Here is a 20030-nt window from a genome sequence, read left to right on the forward strand (position 1 = left end):
GGTACCGCCAGTCGGCGCGTTACAACATACAGGTATACGCGGGTCAAATGGAGAATGCCCCCCTCCCCGCAACAGCCTGTGTAACTCAGATTGTTCTGCGCATGCGCGAAACTGGCTTCTTGGGCGCGCAAAAAAAAAATTTCCCGGCGGCATTTGCCTGCTTGGAGCTTGCTGCTGCTGCTGCTGCTCATACAGCATGAGCAAAGAGCCACGGTACAAGTAGCCAGAAGCAGGAGAAGGCACTGCTCGTACGCGAATTCTGCTTTGCGCACAAGCCCGCTGGCAACTGCTCAAAGGAACCTGCACCATCTCCAGGTAACGAATAAGTGATTAGAGATTAAAAACATAGATGATGGAAAGAGGAATCTTTATTTTGGAACTAAATTAATAATTCAGCATTTATATTATTATTTCGACGAGTGAAGGAGTTTGCGAAAAATCTTGTGATGATGCGTTTGTAACTACGCGTAGTACCATGTGTTTAGTGTTTTGGGCGCACTTGAACTCGATTTTATTCATAATTAACTATTCACGCCTTTGGTGATGATTTGTGATGGCATAAGAATTTCGTGCTTACTTGTTTCAGGAATTGTTTATCACAATGAAACACCTGTGTTCTGTTCAAAGCGTTTGTAAATTATCGAATTGCGATCGTGGGTAATTAACTTTTTAGCAAGTATTTTAGAACCTGTGCTGTTCACAATGTATGAAAAATGAAAGGTCGACTGGTATGTATACCGTGTTGTCATCTGATTGCTATTTCCGTCTGTTGGATAAAATCGCTACTTGTGTATGCCTCTTCGGTGGAAGTCAATGTTAAATACTGTACATTCAATATATTACAGTATGGTTGTTTTGAGTTACTGTCACTATGTGATGTAGTGATGTTTATGAAGGTAGCCGTTGCACTAACAAATGGTTCAAATGGCTCTGAGCACTATGCGACTTAACTTCTGAGGTCATCAGTCGCCTAGAACTTAGAACTAATTAAACCTAACCAACCTAAGGACACCACAAACATTCGTGCCAGAGGCTGGATTCGAACCTGCGACCGTAGCGGTCGCTCGGCTCCAGACTGTAGCGCCTAGAACCGCACGGCCACTCCGGCCGGCCTTGCACAAACAATTCAAGCGTCTGTCATTACTACATTATGCCAGGATTAGGTTGAGATGAATGGCAATACTGTGGAATGTATTCATCCTGCTGCAATTACTGTGGCTGTGAACTTTCAGTATGCTTTCATTATTCGTCCTACTCCATAGTTCAGTAAATCAACACATGATGTGTTGACAGCAGTCTGCAGTAGCTTACGGTTTTTAATGTAGTATCATGTGAGAACAGTTTTGTGGAAGGATATGAAAAAATGTAATTCCTCCAGGAAGCGCTACTGAGTAAGCGCAATTTTCACTGCCAAAAAGCATCACACAACTTCAGAGCTCAACAGAAGGTTCACTGTGAGTCCAGTAAAGAGGAAGTCACTTCGCCAAATCAGTTTTCTTAGTGGAATTAATCAGTGTTAAATATTTATGACGATCAAGTATGATTTCTGCACAGTGCTATGTTTAGATATTATAGTATGTCTTCATTTAATGAACTGAAAGATCTCAGCATGGCAATTTTAGCTCCAATTTGGGTTCGCCACTTTGGATTTGGACTAGGAATTTATAAAGAAGTAGTTGCGTTAAAATGCATATTAAATTGGCCAATAAAATGTGGCGAACAATCTTCAGGGTAGGTTTTCATTTTGTTCCCGTCAGCCTTATATTAAATGCAATTAAGAGATATGGAACGACGGGTGATTTTCTAGCTTAATTATGCCAAGTGCAGCCTGTGAGATTAAGAAATAAAAATGTATTATACTCTTACATATATTGATCACAATATGATTATAAACCTCTTTGATTATGGTATCATTGAGGTATCCCCAAGATACATCCACAAGCATTGATGGAGCAAATAACATTAGGCTCAAGTTCCATTTTAATCTTCCATTCTTTAGCTGTAGAACTGAGGTTGACTGTAATAAATGGCAAATTTACTTTAAAGTACTAGTTACTTTGGTTGGTCGTAATGCTAATGTGAAAAAAAAAGAGGAACTAGGTATGTCACCTGTAATATTCACAGTAAGATAGTATAAAATAAGCTAGTGCTATGAAGAAACAGCAACAGTCATTTGTCGACACTGTGTGTGATTTGTTGGACACTTTGTTCCTCAGCCTGTGTCAAATTTATTTCATGTGTATTGGCTCAATTGCTGCTACCAGTTTGCACTGATATTACCTTTGACCTATATTTCATAGTAACAATGGAAGGCGAATGTGAATGTTTCTATGTGCTTCCTTTTTTTTTCCTTAGGTACTTAGAAGTGCAATCATGAACCACAAAAACGCTAACTGGACAGAGAAAGAGGAAACAGATGAGGTATGTATTAAACGTGGCTCTGTGGTAAGTGACTTCCTTGCATTTCTTGGGACTGTTTCATTAATTTTTGTATGTGATGTGGTGTTCAAATAAACCTAATTTGTGGTGTGCTGTAGTCAACTGAAATGTCCACTGACTGTCAGCTTTGGCTTGTGACATAAGTCTTGTTCTACGTAACATTGTGGTTGGGTGGGATGTTTGAAACGGATCATTTTGCAGTATATGGTGGTGCTCTCAAGTGGTGGATTTCAGTGTTTTGAAGTTTCTTTGGCATGCTACAATGTCAGTAGTCAGTGGATTGTTAGCTTATTAGGTTGTTTATGAGTTATTGGAGTGGTAGTTGTCAGTGCCTACAAATTTATTTTTCAATTTGAAATTGTTAGGTTGCTGTGTTATTTGTGGGAATAGGTTTGTTTTCTGTTTATAAAAACGGCATTAGCAATGGATATGACAAAGTAGCTTACGAGTAGTCTTAACATGCAACACTGGGGATGACAGAGCTACTACTATAAAATTCTTGCAGTTGTGTGACTTGCTGGTGAAATTGGTCAAGTGTCATGTTTGTGATCAATAAATGAAGTTGACTAAGTTGTTCAGTGTCAGACCAGGGGTGAAGATACGTGAAGTTTTCATCAATACAGTATTTGACAATCTATTCACATGGTTCCTGGGAAAAAAAATTGTGGAAATCTGTGATACTGTTTTGATGACATATCATTTGTGTTATTGTTAGTCAATGTAGTATTGTACCAACAATGCTCATGTTGTCAGTCATACAGTTCTTGATTCTTCATTTTTTGAGAGCTGTGTCCATAATTCAGGGTTGCTGTTGAGATTGGTGAATCATCATTTGGGAAGGTTAAGTATGACTCAACAAGAGGAGTGTCCAGTTACTTGTTATCTGGAAAGGTAAAATTGTAGACATGAGTCCAATACAAACTTACATGAAAGTATGTGAATTTTGTTGTATGTATGGACCTTAGATTGCATTTACAATCCAAAGGATGAAATGCTGGCAATGCTTATGCTTTTCAATATAGGAGTATTATAATTACAATTAAAAATATCTTGGAATGCATTTTAGCCATCAGATCTATAAAATAATACACTCCTGGAAATTGAAATAAGAACACCGTGAATTCATTGTCCCAGGAAGGGGAAACTTTATTGACACATTCCTGGGGTCAGATACATCACATGATCACACTGACAGAACCACAGGCACATAGACACAGGCAACAGAGCATTCACAATGTCGGCACTAGTACAGTGTGTATCCACCTTTCGCAGCAATGCAGGCTGCTATTCTCCCATGGAGACGATCGTAGAGATGCTGGATGTAGTCCTGTGGAACGGCTTGCCATGCCATTTCCACCTGGCGCCTCAGTTGGACCAGCGTTCGTGCTGGACTAGCAGACCGCGTGAGACGACGCTTCATCCAGTCCCAAACATGCTCAATGGGGGACAGATCCGGAGATCTTGCTGGCCAGGGTAGTTGACTTACACCTTCTAGAGCGCGTTGGGTGGCACAGGATACATGCGGACGTGCATTGTCCTGTTGGAACAGCAAGTTCCCTTGCCGGTCTAGGAATGGTAGAACGATGGGTTCGATGACGGTTTGGATGTACCGTGCACTATTCAGTGTCCCCTCGACGATCACCAGTGGTGTACGGCCAGTGTAGGAGATTGCTCCCCACACCATGATGCCGGGTGTTGGCCCTGTGTGCCTCGGTCGTATGCAGTCCTGATTGTGGCGCTCACCTGCACGGCGCCAAACACGCATACGACCATCATTGGCACCAAGGCAGAAGCGACTCTCATCGCTGAAGACGACACGTCTCCATTCGTCCCTCCATTCACGCCTGTCGCGACACCACTGTAGGTGGGCTGCACGATGTTGGGGCGTGAGCGGAAGACGGCCTAACGGTGTGCGGGACCGTAGCCCAGCTTCATGGAGACGGTTGCGAATGGTCCTCGCCGATACCCCAGGAGCAACAGTGTCCCTAATTTGCTGGGAAGTGGCGGTGCGGTCCCCTACGGCACTGCGTAGGATCCTACGGTCTTGGCGTGCATCCGGGCGTCGCTGCGGTCCAGTCCCAGGTCGACGGGCATGTGCACCTTCCGCCGACCACTGGCGACAACATCGATGTACTGTGGAGACCTCACGCCCCACGTGCTGAGCAATTCAGCGGTACGTCCACCCAGCCTCCCGCATGCCCACTATACACCCTCGCTCAAAGTCCGTCAACTACACATACGGTTCACGTCCACGCTGTCTCGGCATGCTACCAGTGTTAAAGACTGCGATGGAGCTCCGTATGCCACGGCAAACTGGCTGACACTGACGGCGGCGGTGCACAAATGCTGCACAGCTAGCACCATTCGACGGCCAACACCGCGGTTCCTGATGTGTCCGCTGTGCCGTGCGTGTGATCATTGCTTGTACAGCCCTCTCGCAGTGTCCGGAGCAAGTATGGTGGGTCTGACACACCGGTGTCAATGTGTTCTTTTTTCCATTTCCAGGAGTGTATGTTGATATACTGATACTGTATTAATTATTTATGTCTTATATTATCACAGAATTAAGCTGTGTACTGTGGGCTCAGTATGTGATGCATTTGTAACACATCTGGTGAGCCTATGCATTTGGCGGCTGGTAACAGAACTAATTGTAACAAAATGTCACTGCTAGCTTCTGGTGGAATTAAACACTAAAGTTAATGCTAGGTCTTAGTTTTTGTCTCAGGTTCTCAAAAATGTAGCTTTTTTCAGCTTTTGGCATCCCAATATTATATGGAAAATTCCTTGTGATGCACCTGTTTTTAAAATATCTCATCGCTTCTTCCTTGCTTAATATGGTATACCTAGACTTCTTTCTTCTAGCTGAATCAAAACAAATTCCCATGTGGCACACTTGCTCTAAATTACTCATCTTGATACATTCTCTAGAAGTATTGAACACACAGATATATAGCATTGATACAGAACGTCTTGTTGGAAAATTAGCCTTTCCAGTTTTTTTGTGCACATTAACTACCCAGTCAAGTAAGTCTGCATCACGTCAAGTGCGACTTCACTTACACTGTAAATACAGGATAAGAAAAACGAGATAGTGCTAAATATCCTTCAACTCTTACCCTTTGTGCTTTGAATGTCACGTTTTTTACTATTTTTATGAACTTGGTGCAAGGATTGCACTGCCCATATTCAGGGTATTCATATTTCTGTAAGGTATTGTGCCTCTGTCACAGGCCTCCAAAAGTAGGCACTTGGAAATGGGTTATCACATCTACTCGCAGTAATGTCTTCTGTTATAATTCTTGTTTGGAATAACCACAGAAATGAGTATTATGTTGCACTTTTATCTTGTGTGCTACTTCTGTTATGTGAATGTATCTGTTTTTCACTAGCTTAAAGCTGTCTAACAGTACAATGGCTATTCCAACATCTCACAAGGACAACATCTCCATCTGTAATGATGGACAAAACACAACAGCTTCTGTTAGATTTTTGTAGGAATATAGGAAGCAACTGTGTCACTTTTTCTGCAATTCAGCAACTTTAGCAACTTAACTTGGAAGTTTTCATAAAGTCCTCAAAAGACCAGTGTCTTACCTCAGGTGGAAACTATGAGGTGTGGTTAGTAATAATCATCTCTGTATGTCATATTTAGGGCCCTTCAAATCACAAATCTCACATGATGCACTCATATGCGGACATTCCCCACATATCAGCAATATTTTCAAAGTAAAAGTGGGTGCGATATCCAAGGCTAGTCCAGAGGAGCAGTCTCTTCTCTGTACCAAGCTCAGTGTACTAACAGCTTTGAATCTGTATATTTATAGCTCTGCTGTCTTTGTCAGGAACAATATTAAAGCATGTGTTGTCAGGGAAGCAATTTACAAGCAGCATACCAGCAATAAAGCAGACACTGACGTCACGAGGCACAGGCAGCCAAGACAGCAAAGTCCTGCAAAGTGAATGCCCTCAAAAGTTTTAATTATTGTTCACTTCTTGCTTGATCCATGTCATTTAAAAATTTCAAAATAAAATCATGTGACCAGTGGATGAAAAAAGCATGTTGTAATTTAATCGTTCTATGATACAGAGAATGTTGACCTTAATATTTAAAATTCTAGTTGTACTCTTTGATTTCATTACACTATAGTTATTTGAATGTGGTGAAACCTGTTTCGTGTAAAACATTTAATGGTAAAAAAAAATAAAAATTACCAAAGTAGGAAATATGATTGAATATAGCTGCGTAGGAAGATGGCTCAAATGCAATATTCCAATAAATTTTGAATTATGTCGTCATTAATCATCTATATAACATTTTACTGACAATCATTGAAGTATGACTTTCTGGCTTTGTCATCCACAATTACTATCTCAATTATGTAGAACTAGTCATTTCTTCGTAACAAGTTCCATAATTCGACTTAAATATGTGATATTTTTATGTGTACATAGTGACTGCATAAACACAATGCTTACAGTTTGTTTTGTTGTTACTACAGGTCAATGTTTACTCATCAAGTGTGAAAATGAAACAAGACTTGGATGAGGATGTGAATCAAGAGGTAATTCTAGAATTTATGTAACTGTAATTCTAAAATTTATATGACTCTGTCATTAAGTAGTGTTACATTGTGACTCAGTTGTGGTGAATGTAATGGTATAGATACCTAATGTCTTGTCACATTAGCATAGTTTTATATTGTAAGGGATGTAAAGATGACAGTCTCTTAGCAATAGGAAAAGACAAAAAGCAGACAAAATAAAACATTTTTAAATGTTATACCTTCATTGTGGTCTTCAGACTGAAGAGAGGGTTGATGCATCTCTGTATACTGGTCTGTCCTTGACAAGTCCTTCATCTCAGCTTGACTACGACAACCTACAAATATTTGAACCTTGGTTACCATAACCACGCTTTGTTCTTTCTTTATAGTCTCCGACCACCCCCCCCCCCCCCCCCCATTTCCTCCAATTACCAAACTGAGCATTTCAAGATGCCTCAGAATATGTTCTATCAACCAGTTCCTTCTCTTAGTCAAGTTGTGACATTTTTTCCCCCCTCTTTCATTTCAGTATATCCTCATCTGTTATTCAGTCTACTCATCTAATCTTCATCATTCTTCTACAGCAACACAATTCTGAAGCTTCCATTCTCTTCTTGTCCAAATTGCTTGTCATCCATGTTTTACCTTCATGCTTGGATACTCTCCAGATAATTTTCTAACACTTAAATTATATTAGACATTAAAAATTTCCTCTTCCTCACAAATAGGAAAAGATAAAAAGCAGACAAAATAAAATTGCCAGCCTGTGTGTTATAGCTTCCTTACTTTGGCCATTATCAATTAAAATGACTGCCCAAATATCAAAATTCATCAACTACTTTTAGTGTTACACTTCCCAATCTAATTCCCTCAGCATCGCCTGATTTAATTCAACTACATTCCATTATCCTTGTTTTACTTGTATTGATGTTCACCATATAATCTCTTTGCAAGACACTATACATTCCATTCTCCTGCTCTTCCAAGTCCCAAGCTGTCTGTGTCAGAATTACATCATTACTGCAAAGTTTTTATTTCTTATTGCAGAATGTTAACTCCCATTACAAATTTCTTCTTAGTTTCATTCACAGTTTGCTTGATGTACAGAGTGAATAACATCAGGAATAGGCTACAATTCTGTCTCACTCCCTTCTCAACTACAGCTCCCATTTCATGTCCTTCGACTTGTACGGAAACCAAGGTTGCAGTTAAAAGTTGAAACTCTTTTGCCTGTTACTTTCAAAATTTGCAACAGTATATTGAGTCCACATTGTCAAAGGCTTTCTGTAACATCAAAAGGTGCTCTAAACATAGGTCTGCCTCTTTTGAGCCTGATTTCTAAAATAAGTGATAGTTTCAGTACAGCCTCACATGTAACTACATCTCTCTAGCACCCAAGCTGATATCAATTCAACCCCATGCCAGTTTTTTTCACTATTCTATCAATAATGTCTTCTCTTGATGTCTTTGGTGTTATGTCACATGTGCTGGACTGCTGTAAAAATTGCTCATCAATATTTTATAAAGTTTTAGTCTTTAGTTACTTATTTTAAAGTTGCTGTAAAAGTAACTTATTAGTGGATTTTCATTAATCTCAGTCTTTCTTTCTTTCTGTGTTATTGACTTGAGTGGTCTGTTATTTGTGAGTGTGCTTACACTGTTCATCCAAGTCTTGTGCCTCAGTAGTGTGTTTACATTTCACAGCATGTGGTTTCAGCTGTAGCAGTTATAAGGCTAAGTGCTAACAAAGTTGTTTGTGCACTGTTATACAGTTATTAAATTTAATAGTTTTCAATGGTGTTTCATGCTCTTTGTGGCAAAATAGCGATTTAATAAACTTTTGGAAACCTTCAATCACTGTGTTTAGTTTTTTCTGTGCGTTGAAGTCGTTTAGTAAATTTCATGCTTTAGTTTTCAACTAATGTTTGTTATTGTCTCTGGTGAAATATTTCAGTAAAATTTTCATTCCCTGTTTTAACTCCATTGAGTGTTCGAGTGGCCACTTGAATTTTTGGTTTTAGCTGACAAATTTTGTGAAGTTTTGTTGGTGTTGGTATTAGTTGTGGTTTAGTAGTAATAATAAGTTGTTGCTTTCGTAGTAGAGAGAGAATTTTGAGACCTCTGCTCTTAGATCTATAAACAGTTCTACTGGTGTAACTGAATGTAGGTAACATAGATAATTTAGTTTTTTCAGTAACTGTAAAATTTTACTGTGAGTGGGAAGTGTGGGCTGTGTTGCAGGCTTGTGAGTAGTGGGTTACAGTGTGAGATTTGTTCAAAGTATTGTCATTGGAGGAAAGCAGTGGGGAAGCCAGTGGGCATTGTAAAGAGATCCTCTCCTGGGAATCCAGAATCTTTAGTAGAAATAAGTTGATAGAGGAGCAGGAGCATAAGATCTGTGCCCTTAAGGTGCAGTTACAATATGCAAAGGAGGAACTAGATAGGCTGAGCAGGGTGAAGTGTGCTGGTGAATGGGAACAGGCAGTTGGCAAGAGGGCAGCTAGGAGGAAGAGGTATTCAGACAGTTGTACTTTGCATGTATGCAATAGATTTGATCAACTGTCAGAGTTGAGTGGAGTGGAGCCTCTTATAGGTGTAGGTGTGGGAAACATGCAGCAGTCCTCAGCAGTGAGGAGGCCTAAGTCAGCAGCAAAGTCTAACAGAAAGGAGGAGGCTATGCTGCTAAACAGTTTGCATGGTAGAGGTATGGGCCACCAGTTGCAGGAAGTGTTGGGGAGTGAGTGCCAGGTCACCAGCATTGTGAAGCCAAGTTCAGGGTTGGCTCAGGTGACTGACAGCATAGGGGAGTTGGGATAATGGAAGTGTGCAATTCGACCCCTCTACTTTGACCAGTGAGGTCACCAATATGGCGGAAATGACCATTCACAACAACTCCCATACTGATCCTATGATGTCATCACGCTAACATGACAACAAACATGAAAATAGATCAAAAAACCACCAAACAGATATTCCTCAAAAAATGTAATGAAACTAACGGACAAGCAGGGGAAATTGGGGGTTTTTTGGTGGGGACAAACTAAATATAAACACATGCCACTACACCAAATGTCAAACAACACTAAAATAACAAGACCCCAAAACCTTCCCAAATTTCACTACACACAAAAATCCACTGGAATCGATCACTTCCCTTGACGTATATAGGTCAACAGAAACGACCAACACCACACTATAAATCTCAAAACTTTCACCACCACACATAATCCTACCACAAAAAAAAACCCCTAGAAAATCAAAACTGGAATCGAACACTTCCCTTGACCTATATAAGTCAACAGCAACTAACGATACCAAACCAGCCATAGCCACAACCACACTTCACAATAAAACGCTTCCCTAAAGTCATAAGTCAACAGCAAGGCAAAATACCAGATCACCAATGCAAACAACCAAACAGCTCACATACACCCCACCAACCAACAAACAAACAAAAAAAAAAAACATCAACTCACCACTAAAAAGCTCTGGTGCAGCCATCTAGGTCAGTCACCACAATCACACCCAGCCGCTCCCCCACCCCCCCTGACACACACACACACACACACACACGCACACACACACACACACACACACACACACACACACACACACACACACAAACATACCAACAAAAAAAACCACAACCAAATGAAATTCCCACCCCACCCACAACCCACCCCTGAAATAAGACCCATAAACCAAGAAAAACCAAAAACCAAAAAAATATCACAATCACACTCTAAAACTCAACGAGAACAGTAACAAAAAAGTTCTCTACACAAAGTAAAACAGATAACACCCCCCCCCCCTACATCCCTCTACAAACTTTACTAACAACCCCCCCTCACCAAGCCACAGCCCCCTCCCCCCCCCTCCCCCCCTCCCCCCCCCCACCCCCCAGCCAACACCTAACTGACCCATAACCTTTGGCCTATACATCCTACTATCCACCCTTAAAAAAAACCTAAAAGTAGAATAGCCCTCAGGGATGCTCTTCTGCCAACAGTACTCCTCTAGATGAGACTGAAGGTTAGGAGAGCACCTCTTCCCCCTCCCAATCACTGACTTAACTGCCACCCAAAACCCCTCTATAGTATTGGTACAGGCCCCCGTCTCATAATTCTTAAACTCAACTTTGTGGTTCACTACTAAATGATTGTACCCCTGCTGACCCAACCCCCTATAAGAAGAAAAACCATCAGAAACTATAGTGGTACCCTCAATCAATCTCACTAATTTCCTTTTGGTCAGGCCCTCCACAACCCTAAATACACATTCTGAAAATCCCCCCACTCCCCCCCACCCCCGATACTACAGCCCCCACACCCATAAACCGACCAGAGACTTGCCCCTCCCATACTTTTTCTTCCCATACTTCTTCACAGACTTACCCCTCCCATACTTTTTCTTCTCATCAATGTCGACATCAACAACACCAGGCCCACTGAACCTACCCCTGTACTTATTGTATTCAGAATACACCTCATGATAATAAGAATACCAATCAAGCACCGTTCTCTCACTCACACCCACCTCATGTGCACAGAAACTGTGAGAGGATTTATAACAAAAATAAGTCATTAATACAATTTCTCTCATGACAAACCTAGACTTCTCGAATCAGGAACCTCGCCTAATGGAGCACCATAAGTTATTCTTAAGACACCTCCACATATAGCCATCCTGGGTCCGAGATGCTGGAACTTTAGTTAGCCTCATTTCTTCACGACACACTGAACACTTCACGACTTCAGCCATCAGGCCAAATAGCTGAAGAAATTTTATTAGAGACAACGCACTGTCTCCCATCATCGCTAACAACCATAAACTGTTGACCTGGTCAGTCATATCCATACCTATCAAAGACATGAACAAAGCAATTTACCAAAATTCACGCACAATGAACAGAAACAAAACTACAATACTGTTGACATAACAAAACCAAAATCTTTAACTCACTGAAAAATATTCTGCTGAAAGCACAGTAATCACTGATACCACACATGTGCAATGCTACCTCGCGAATGAACCCCATATGCCACATAACACACTACCCATAAACACACCACCAGAGAGCACCACTGATCACATCAAAACAACACCTACAAACATGCCACTCTCACAAACTAAACTCCACGCTGTTGTGATGTCACACATGACAATATCCTTACATCACGGGTCAAAGCCGACGGGTGAAATTGAATGCTTCTGTTGACCCGGGGAGTTATGTATGAATTTCACGAAAGAGGATACGGTAGTGACTGTGGATGGAGCAAGAAGTAGTCTTGATAGGGACGGGGAATATGATGTAGGTGGTGACCTAGTAAAGACAGCTACTCAAACTGGTGGCACTAATGTACATTTTGTGCAACTGTTTCAGCATCATGATCGGCATAATCTTAATGTGGCTGTTAAGTGTATTAACATGGGGATGGAGTCTGTCAGTAGATTGGGTTTCACTAGACATGGCCTGCACCTCAGTAGGTTTGGGAAGTGGAGGCTGGAAAGTTGATAGCTGTCTGTGTGGTGGTGGTGGTGGTGGTGGTACTCGTGGAAAAATTCCTATTGTAGTTGGTGTTAGAGCTGCACCTTTTTTAGATTGAAGTCAGCTGATAGGTATACTGCTTAAAGGAAGTCCCTCTAACTAAGAAATCACCTTCAGAGGATGTCATGCTTCCAAGCAGAGAAGGTATGAGCATATTTCACCAAAATATAAGAGGTATTTGAGATAAAGTTAGTGACCTGCTTATAGATGTTGTCTCTGAAATTATTGGTATATCGGAGCACCACTTAAATGATTTGACAATTCAGAGGCTTCCCTTACTAGGATACAGAATTGTTGGCTGTTTTTTCAAGGAGTTCCTCGTGGAGTGGGAGAGTGGCCATACACATAAAAAACAGTGTTCCATTTGAGTCCATAGACATATCACGACACTGCACTGAACAGATATTTGAATGTTGTACAGGGACAGTTGAATTTAGTGACTGACTTCAGAGCATTTCTACTCAAGCTGGAGAGGGTTCTTGATTTAATTTATGGGAAGTGCCAGAATTTAGTTATATGTGGTGACTTCAGTATTAATTTTGTATATGACTGTGCAAGAAAAGGATGTTGGTAGATCTCCTAAATTCATATGATATGGTGCAGACTTCGTTCTTTCCAGCTAGGGTGCAGGGGAATAGTAGCACAGCCATAGATATTATTCTTATTCATTCTTCATTATTAGGTGGGCATTCTGATAGTAAAAGGATGAATGGCATTTCAGGCGATGATGCAGAAATTTTAACAGTAAAAGGATTTTGTACTCAAACAAATGTCACACATAATTACAAAATGTGTAGAAAAGTTAATTCAGTGGCAATAGTTTTTTAAATCTCATCTAGGAACAAGAGTGTCAGGATGTTTACAGTGCCTATAACATAGATGACAAATATAATGCTTTCCTTAACACACTTCTTATGTCCTTTGACAGTTGCTTTCCATTAGAATGTTCTAAATGGGCTACTAACAGTCAAAGGCAGCCTGAGTGGCTGACTATTGGGACAAGGAAATCATGTAGAACTAAGCAGGAATTATATCAAAATGTTAGAAGTAGCCACAATCAAGCAGTATTGTAAGGTGCTTAAAAATGTTATTAGGAAGGCAAAGATTATGTGGTATGCAAATAGAATAGCCAATTCACAGGATAAAATTAAAATCATATGGTCAGTTGTGAAGGAAGTGTCTGGTCAGTAGCACAAGGTCGACAATATAAAGTCAGTTAGTTGCAAAAGTATTTCTTTTACTGATATGTCAGATATATGTACAGCCATTTCTGAGCATTACTGGTGAATTAAATAAAAATTTAGTTTCTACAGGGAATTATATCACTCACTTGGCAAATTCCTTTCCAAGATTGATGTTTGAAATACTCCTCTGTGATACAGACAAGGTGGAGATTGAGTCAATAATTAAATCATTGAAGACTAAGGACTCTCATGGCTATGATGGAGTGCCTAGCAGAATATTGAAGTACTGTGCTGCACATGTTAGCCCTGTGCTTAGCCATATTTGTAATTTTTCGTTAAGGAATGTTCAGTTTGATGAACGGTTAAAGTACTCAGTAGTAAAGACACTTCATAAAAAGGAGAAAGGGATAACGTAGACATCTTTAGACCTATTTCTATGTCATCAGCGTTTGCTAAAGTTATTGAAAAGGCTATTTATGGAAGGGTAATTGATCATTTTGTTTCACATAATTTGCTATTAAATGTACAGTTCGGCTTTAGAAGTCATTTAACAACTGAAAATGCTATATTCTCTTTTCTCTGTGAGGTACTGGATGAGTGAAGCAAAACGTTTCAAATGCTAGGTATATTTTTTTTATTTAACTAAGGTTATTGATTGTGTTGATCACAAAACATTGCTCCAGAAGTGGGACCGTTATGGAATATGGGGAGTAGCTCACAACAGGTTCACTTTTTACGTTAACAACAGACAGAAAAATCATTATTCAGTGCTGAGAATGGCTGTGATTTGAGGTCTGGCTGGGGTATGGTCAGAGGGGGGGGGGGGGGGGGGCGCTATTCCTGTTCCTAATTTATATAACTGATATTTCCTCTAGTATTACAGGTAACTCTAAAATATTTCTGTTTGATGATGACACTAGCTTGGTCGTAAAGGATGTTGTGTGCAACATTGGCTTGGTTTCAATAGTGCCGTTCATGATGTAAGTTCATGGCTTGTAGAACATAAGACTCAGTTCTTTTCAACAAAACTCGACATTTTAATTTCACAGAATGGGCATACAGTTAGTGAAACTGAACAGTTCAAATTTCTAGGTGTTCTGATAGATAGTAAACTGTCATGGAAAGCCCATGTTCAAGTTCTTGTTCAGACTTAATGCTGCCATTTTCACTATTCGAACAATATCTGAAGTAAGTGATTATTTGACACAAAAATTAGGCTACTTTGCTTATTTTTATTCACTTGTGTTGTATGGTATTATATTTTGGGGTAACTATTCCCATTCTAAAAGGATATTTTTGTCTCGGAAATGGGCAGTTTGGGCCATAAGTGGTGTACATTCGTGATCGGCAGAAATCCAACCTGCATTTGGATCGGACTTCCTTAACTCTTGTGCAGAAAGGTGTGCAATATACTGCTGCATCCTTTTTCAGTAAGTTATCACAAGAATTCAAAAGTCTTGGCAGTAATCCACACATTTTCATATCAAAACTGAAGTGTTTCCTCATGGGTCACTCCTTGATCCTGTTGAGGAGTTCCTTGAAAATTAAGCTGATTCTTATGTTCTATTGTTGATTGCGTTTACTTAAGCTTATGGTTTGATGTTTTTTGGGTTCATAAACATGTTATTTTTATCTGTTATTACTTTTATGTTGTAATTTTATGTACTGACATGTTCCATGCCCTTGGAGATTTGCTCCTCAGTTTGGTCCGACAGAAATAAATAAATAAATTAATTCATTCATTTGTGTTTTGCAACCATGACCTATTAAACTGCTTGTCTGGTAGTATTGACAGCTGTCAGTAACTCCCCCTGCCCCTACCCCCTTTTTTTTAGAGATGTAGTTATTACTTTTTACTTAAAGTATGAGGGTAATGCCCTGGCACTAACCTTGAGGTCATGTTCTATGATGACTTTGCTGAGCTTGTCTTAAAGACTGCAACTGAGGCTCTAATACAGATACCATAGAGGTCTAGTAATGCCAATGTAATATCGAAGTATCTATGTTGACACTTATGTCATCAGGCATTAACAATTAATATCGTTAGCTCCCACTAAAATGTTACCTTCAGATCTGTAACTCTGATGGAATTTGAAGTGAATCAGTCCATAAAATCCTCTTGTCAATCATGTTTTCATTGTCACAGAGTGCCCAGAGAGAGAGAGAGAGAGAGAGAGAGAGAGAGAGAGAGAGAGAGAGAGAGAGAGGGGGGGGGGGGGGGGAGAGTCAGTCCATCAGTCTTAAAATAATATATTTGAATTGCAAACATCTCTCTGTAAAGTTTGTCTGTTGGCTTTAGCTGTTTGTCACTTGATCACTAGAAGAGAAAGCATGTCACTTCACTGTGAGAAGAGAAGGCAGGCATTAGTTTTGATTATCTGTAGTCATGGTGGATACTTTGCTCCTATCCACTTGACTTATTTGGTTTTATTGTATCTTAGTGCATGCATATAAATTAAGGTCAAAAGGTAATAACTCACAAAATAGTAGAGGCACTGAATCATCTAAACTCAAATAAATTGTCGTATAGGAGCATGAAAGTGTTATAGAACAATGTGACATCTGCTACCTATGTCTGTAGTTCTGTAAGTATTTCCTGTGACTCTTCTTACAAGCTGTAATGACCTATGCCTTTTTTAATTGCATATGGAAAAACCATTATTCCATAAACTAACAGTTCTGTTGCCAGAGGGGGAGGGCTAGTTCCACTTCATATTGTTTTTATTAAATCTGAAGTGTGGCACTTCAGGTGTGGTGCACTCTCTGCTTAATATCCTCAGTTTTTTGTTCTGTTCCCTCCCCACCTCAGTCATTTATATATCTATTTTATATTTGATGATGAACTGGACTTTCAAATACAGAAATTTATTTCTGAAACTCAACTGTAATAAGTATAGAGGTACCATTTAAAGTGTCATATGAAAATTTATACTGAACTGGGACATGAACCTAGATTTCCCACTTTGTTGTCACAAGATAACATCTTGTTTGTGAATTCACTGGACACTTCTTGCATAAGCTGTTTTGATGATCTTTTGATCTTGCTTAGCTTTTGTTTGGCAGCAGGGTTTCAGCTTCATTCGAATCTATTATGCAACTATCTGCTGCCATGTGACTATGCAATGGTGTTATTAACAAAGCAGTGATGTGTAGAGGTGTGGTGTGTCTCTTTCATGAATTTTTGTAGTTCACTGCTAAATGACATATCACACTGCTTTGTGATTCTGATAGCTGCTCGAAGACATCAGTAGAATGATATACATGTGTTCTTGTAACTTTAGTTGAGAATAGGACTTTGTGAGATGCTGTTGAAACAAGTTCAAGCATGCTGCAATTTGTGAAACCCCAATCCATCACTCTTTCCCCATGAGAATAAAAGGCACATTTTTGTGTATTTTGCATAATATATGATATCTGATAATACAATTAACAGCAAATATTGTTATAAATGGTTTGCTATGGGTCAGGAGGAGAAAAGAGTGTGATCATTGATCATGTACTTGATGTGGGGCCAGTTGATTCCGATGGTGAAGATGAAGAGGATGCTGTTATTGTCAGTGACCAGGACACATCATCAGAGTAGGAATTAGATGAAAATTATGAAACTGATATCCGTGATAGTTTTTATGTGGGGAAAATATGGACCAACTAAATAGGGAAAAGTATTTCCATGACATAATGCTAGAACAAGGTTGCACAATATTACTATCCCTCTTGCAGGTGTCATTGGTGATGCAAATAATGTGCTATACCATTAGTGTGTTTTGATTAGAGTGTCAGAGAGAAAGTATGCACGAGACAATGTACTAAAACCTATACCGGAGCACAAAATAATGGCAATGGGCTCTTGCATTTCACAGGAGTCTACACGGCTAGTAGAATGAATTTGGAAGGTCTTTGGGCAACTGGTGGAACTGGGAGAAAGATGCTTTTGGGCTACTATGTCCCTCCAAAGATGGAGGTTACTGTTGTGCTGCCTTCATTGTGATGAAAAAGATACTTGAGCAGCCAGGAAGGAAGTAGGAAAACTGGCTCCAATTATCAACATTCTTGACCTGTTTGTTAGTAGTAACTGTAAGAGACATTCCTCTCTCAGTATGTTACATTGTATGAGAAATTGGAAGCATGACTCAATATTTTTAACTGGTATGTGACTAATAATTAATATTCCATTTTATTATTGTCACTATATATTAAAAAGACAATAACATTAATCCATAGTAATAACTAACATTGATTAAAGATTCATTTCAATGTTAAAATATTCAAAATATATAAAAAACTAGACAAATTGTACTATACTCCAAATAGCACTAATCTTAGGATTCCAGACCATGCCAGTGCTGGCTTAAACAACTGGAATTGCTTCTCATTTCTCACTATTTTCCACAAGACACAACTTTTAGTACTTATGAATTTGTGTCGTATATGCCCATATTCTCTTTCCCATAGCATAGTTTTAGTCTGCCCAGGTTTTTTCTCATCAGTTCCTTATCAGCTTCATTAGGCAGACATATCATCCCGACTTCCAAAATTTAACAGTAGTGATCCATGAGGCTACAGCAGCCTGGAGATTCCAACCTCTACATTTAGGGAATTGGTTACCTTGGGCATATCTATTGCTTACAGAATAAATATTTTCCTTTCATGTGTGATTTTTGAAATAACTGTGTAAGACAGTTTTGGAAAGACATGTTTTGTATATTGCCACAGGAATTTTTCTCGCCATAGCAGTGCTACTGTCTTAGACGTGATTTTGGAATACATGAGGTTCTGGTTGTTTAGTTTTACATTTTCTATGGTTTCCCTAAATACCCTCAGAGGAACGTAGGGATTGTTCCTGATGATAAAAGGGTGTGGCCCATTTCCTTTTCTATACTAGCACAATGTGATATTGTGCTCTATCTGTATTGCCGTGATCATCCTTTACATCATTTTCCCTGCTTCCCATTCTAAGCTTATGTAGCTCGCAAGTGTATACCTCCTTTCACTATGGTATGATTGACAAATTGGCACACCATGTTTTCCTGGCCACTTCTTATGCATTACTCTACTTTAATGAGTGGGTGTTGGATCATCAAACAGCAGTTTCTTCCACACTTTTGATGAATATCTTCATGCTCATTATTTCAGACCCTGATTCTGTATTTATTTCATTCCACATTACCAACTTTTTCATGTCAATAAATATCCAACACCCAGTGTTGCATGGATTATCATTCTGGCATGTATTCCATATGGAATTCGAGATTAGTGCAAGGCTACAAATCAAGGGTTTAGGTTGAAATCCTCTGTAACTCTAAGATTAAGTATGTCACATTTTACTTCTTTACTTATGTAAAGATTTGTGTGCTTGTGGAAAATGTCAGTTTTCACCATAGATCAGTGCCCATGTTACCAACAACAACAACAACAACAACAAAAGGTTATGATTCAAGTCCTCAACATGACTTGGAAGTAGATTGGATTGTTTTTATATGCTTGTGCCCGCCTTCTCTCTCTCTCTCTCTCTCTCTCTCTCTCTGTCTCTCTCTCTCTCTCTCTCTCTCTCTCTCTCTCTCTCTCTCTGTGTGTCTCTCTCTCTCTCTCTGTCTCTGTCTCTCTCTCTCTCTCTCTATCTCTCTCTCTCTCTCTCTCTGTGTGTGTGTGTGTGTGTGTGTGTGTGTGTGTGTGTGTGTGTGTGTGTGTGTGTGTGTGTGTGTGTAATAACAGAAAGTAAGTAGTTTCAATTTAGCTACAAACTGATATGAGACCAAGTGAATATCAATAGTGACTAGACACACCACCAGTACATTAACACTGCATTCAGTAAACTGAAGAAGTGTAACTTAAGAGTCAAGCTACACAACAACATATTTCGTATTTGTGTATTTCCACAATAAAGCAGAGTGGATATTTCAGAAATAGCCATAAGCAATCATAAAATGTAATTGCAAAATATTTTTTGGCAACAAAATCACACTTGATAGAGATTTGCTAAGTCACAAACTAAACTCACAGAACATAATTTAGTAAAGCTACCAGTATACAGTAATATAAAGATGGCTGTGCAGAACTCAAAAATTTAGGAAAATAATGTATTAACCACAACAGACATAAACTGTTTTTATGTCCAGTTTCATTAAGAGTGATTATTGCTTGAAACGTGTTTACATTTTAAAGAACTGAAGAAAAGTACCCACTGATGATTGCATGGAGGTGCTGAAATGTGTGTATGCCTTTATCAATAACTGTTTTTTGCGCAACAGGTTGATGTCAAATTTCAGTAATCTTTGTAGCATACGTGAACAAAACTCTCAGCTGGGGAACATA

At 39.4% G+C, this 20030-nt stretch overlaps 1 protein-coding gene across 1 annotated transcript in view; it reads left to right on the forward strand.

The window, feature by feature from the left end:
* The first annotated feature begins 201 nt into the window (after positions 1 to 201).
* Positions 202 to 20030, forward strand: part of LOC126108570 (uncharacterized) — a 195973-nt gene continuing 176144 nt past the window's right edge. Inside the window, exons 1-3 of the mRNA XM_049913861.1 lie at positions 202 to 315; positions 2356 to 2421; positions 6942 to 7004. Of these exons, the coding sequence (XP_049769818.1) occupies positions 2374 to 2421; positions 6942 to 7004 (111 nt within the window). The 5' untranslated portion in view covers positions 202 to 315; positions 2356 to 2373. The remainder of the gene's footprint in view (positions 316 to 2355; positions 2422 to 6941; positions 7005 to 20030) is intronic.

The sequence above is a fragment of the Schistocerca cancellata genome, chromosome 11, assembly GCF_023864275.1.
Source record: "Schistocerca cancellata isolate TAMUIC-IGC-003103 chromosome 11, iqSchCanc2.1, whole genome shotgun sequence".
Taxonomy (NCBI): domain Eukaryota; kingdom Metazoa; phylum Arthropoda; class Insecta; order Orthoptera; family Acrididae; genus Schistocerca; species Schistocerca cancellata.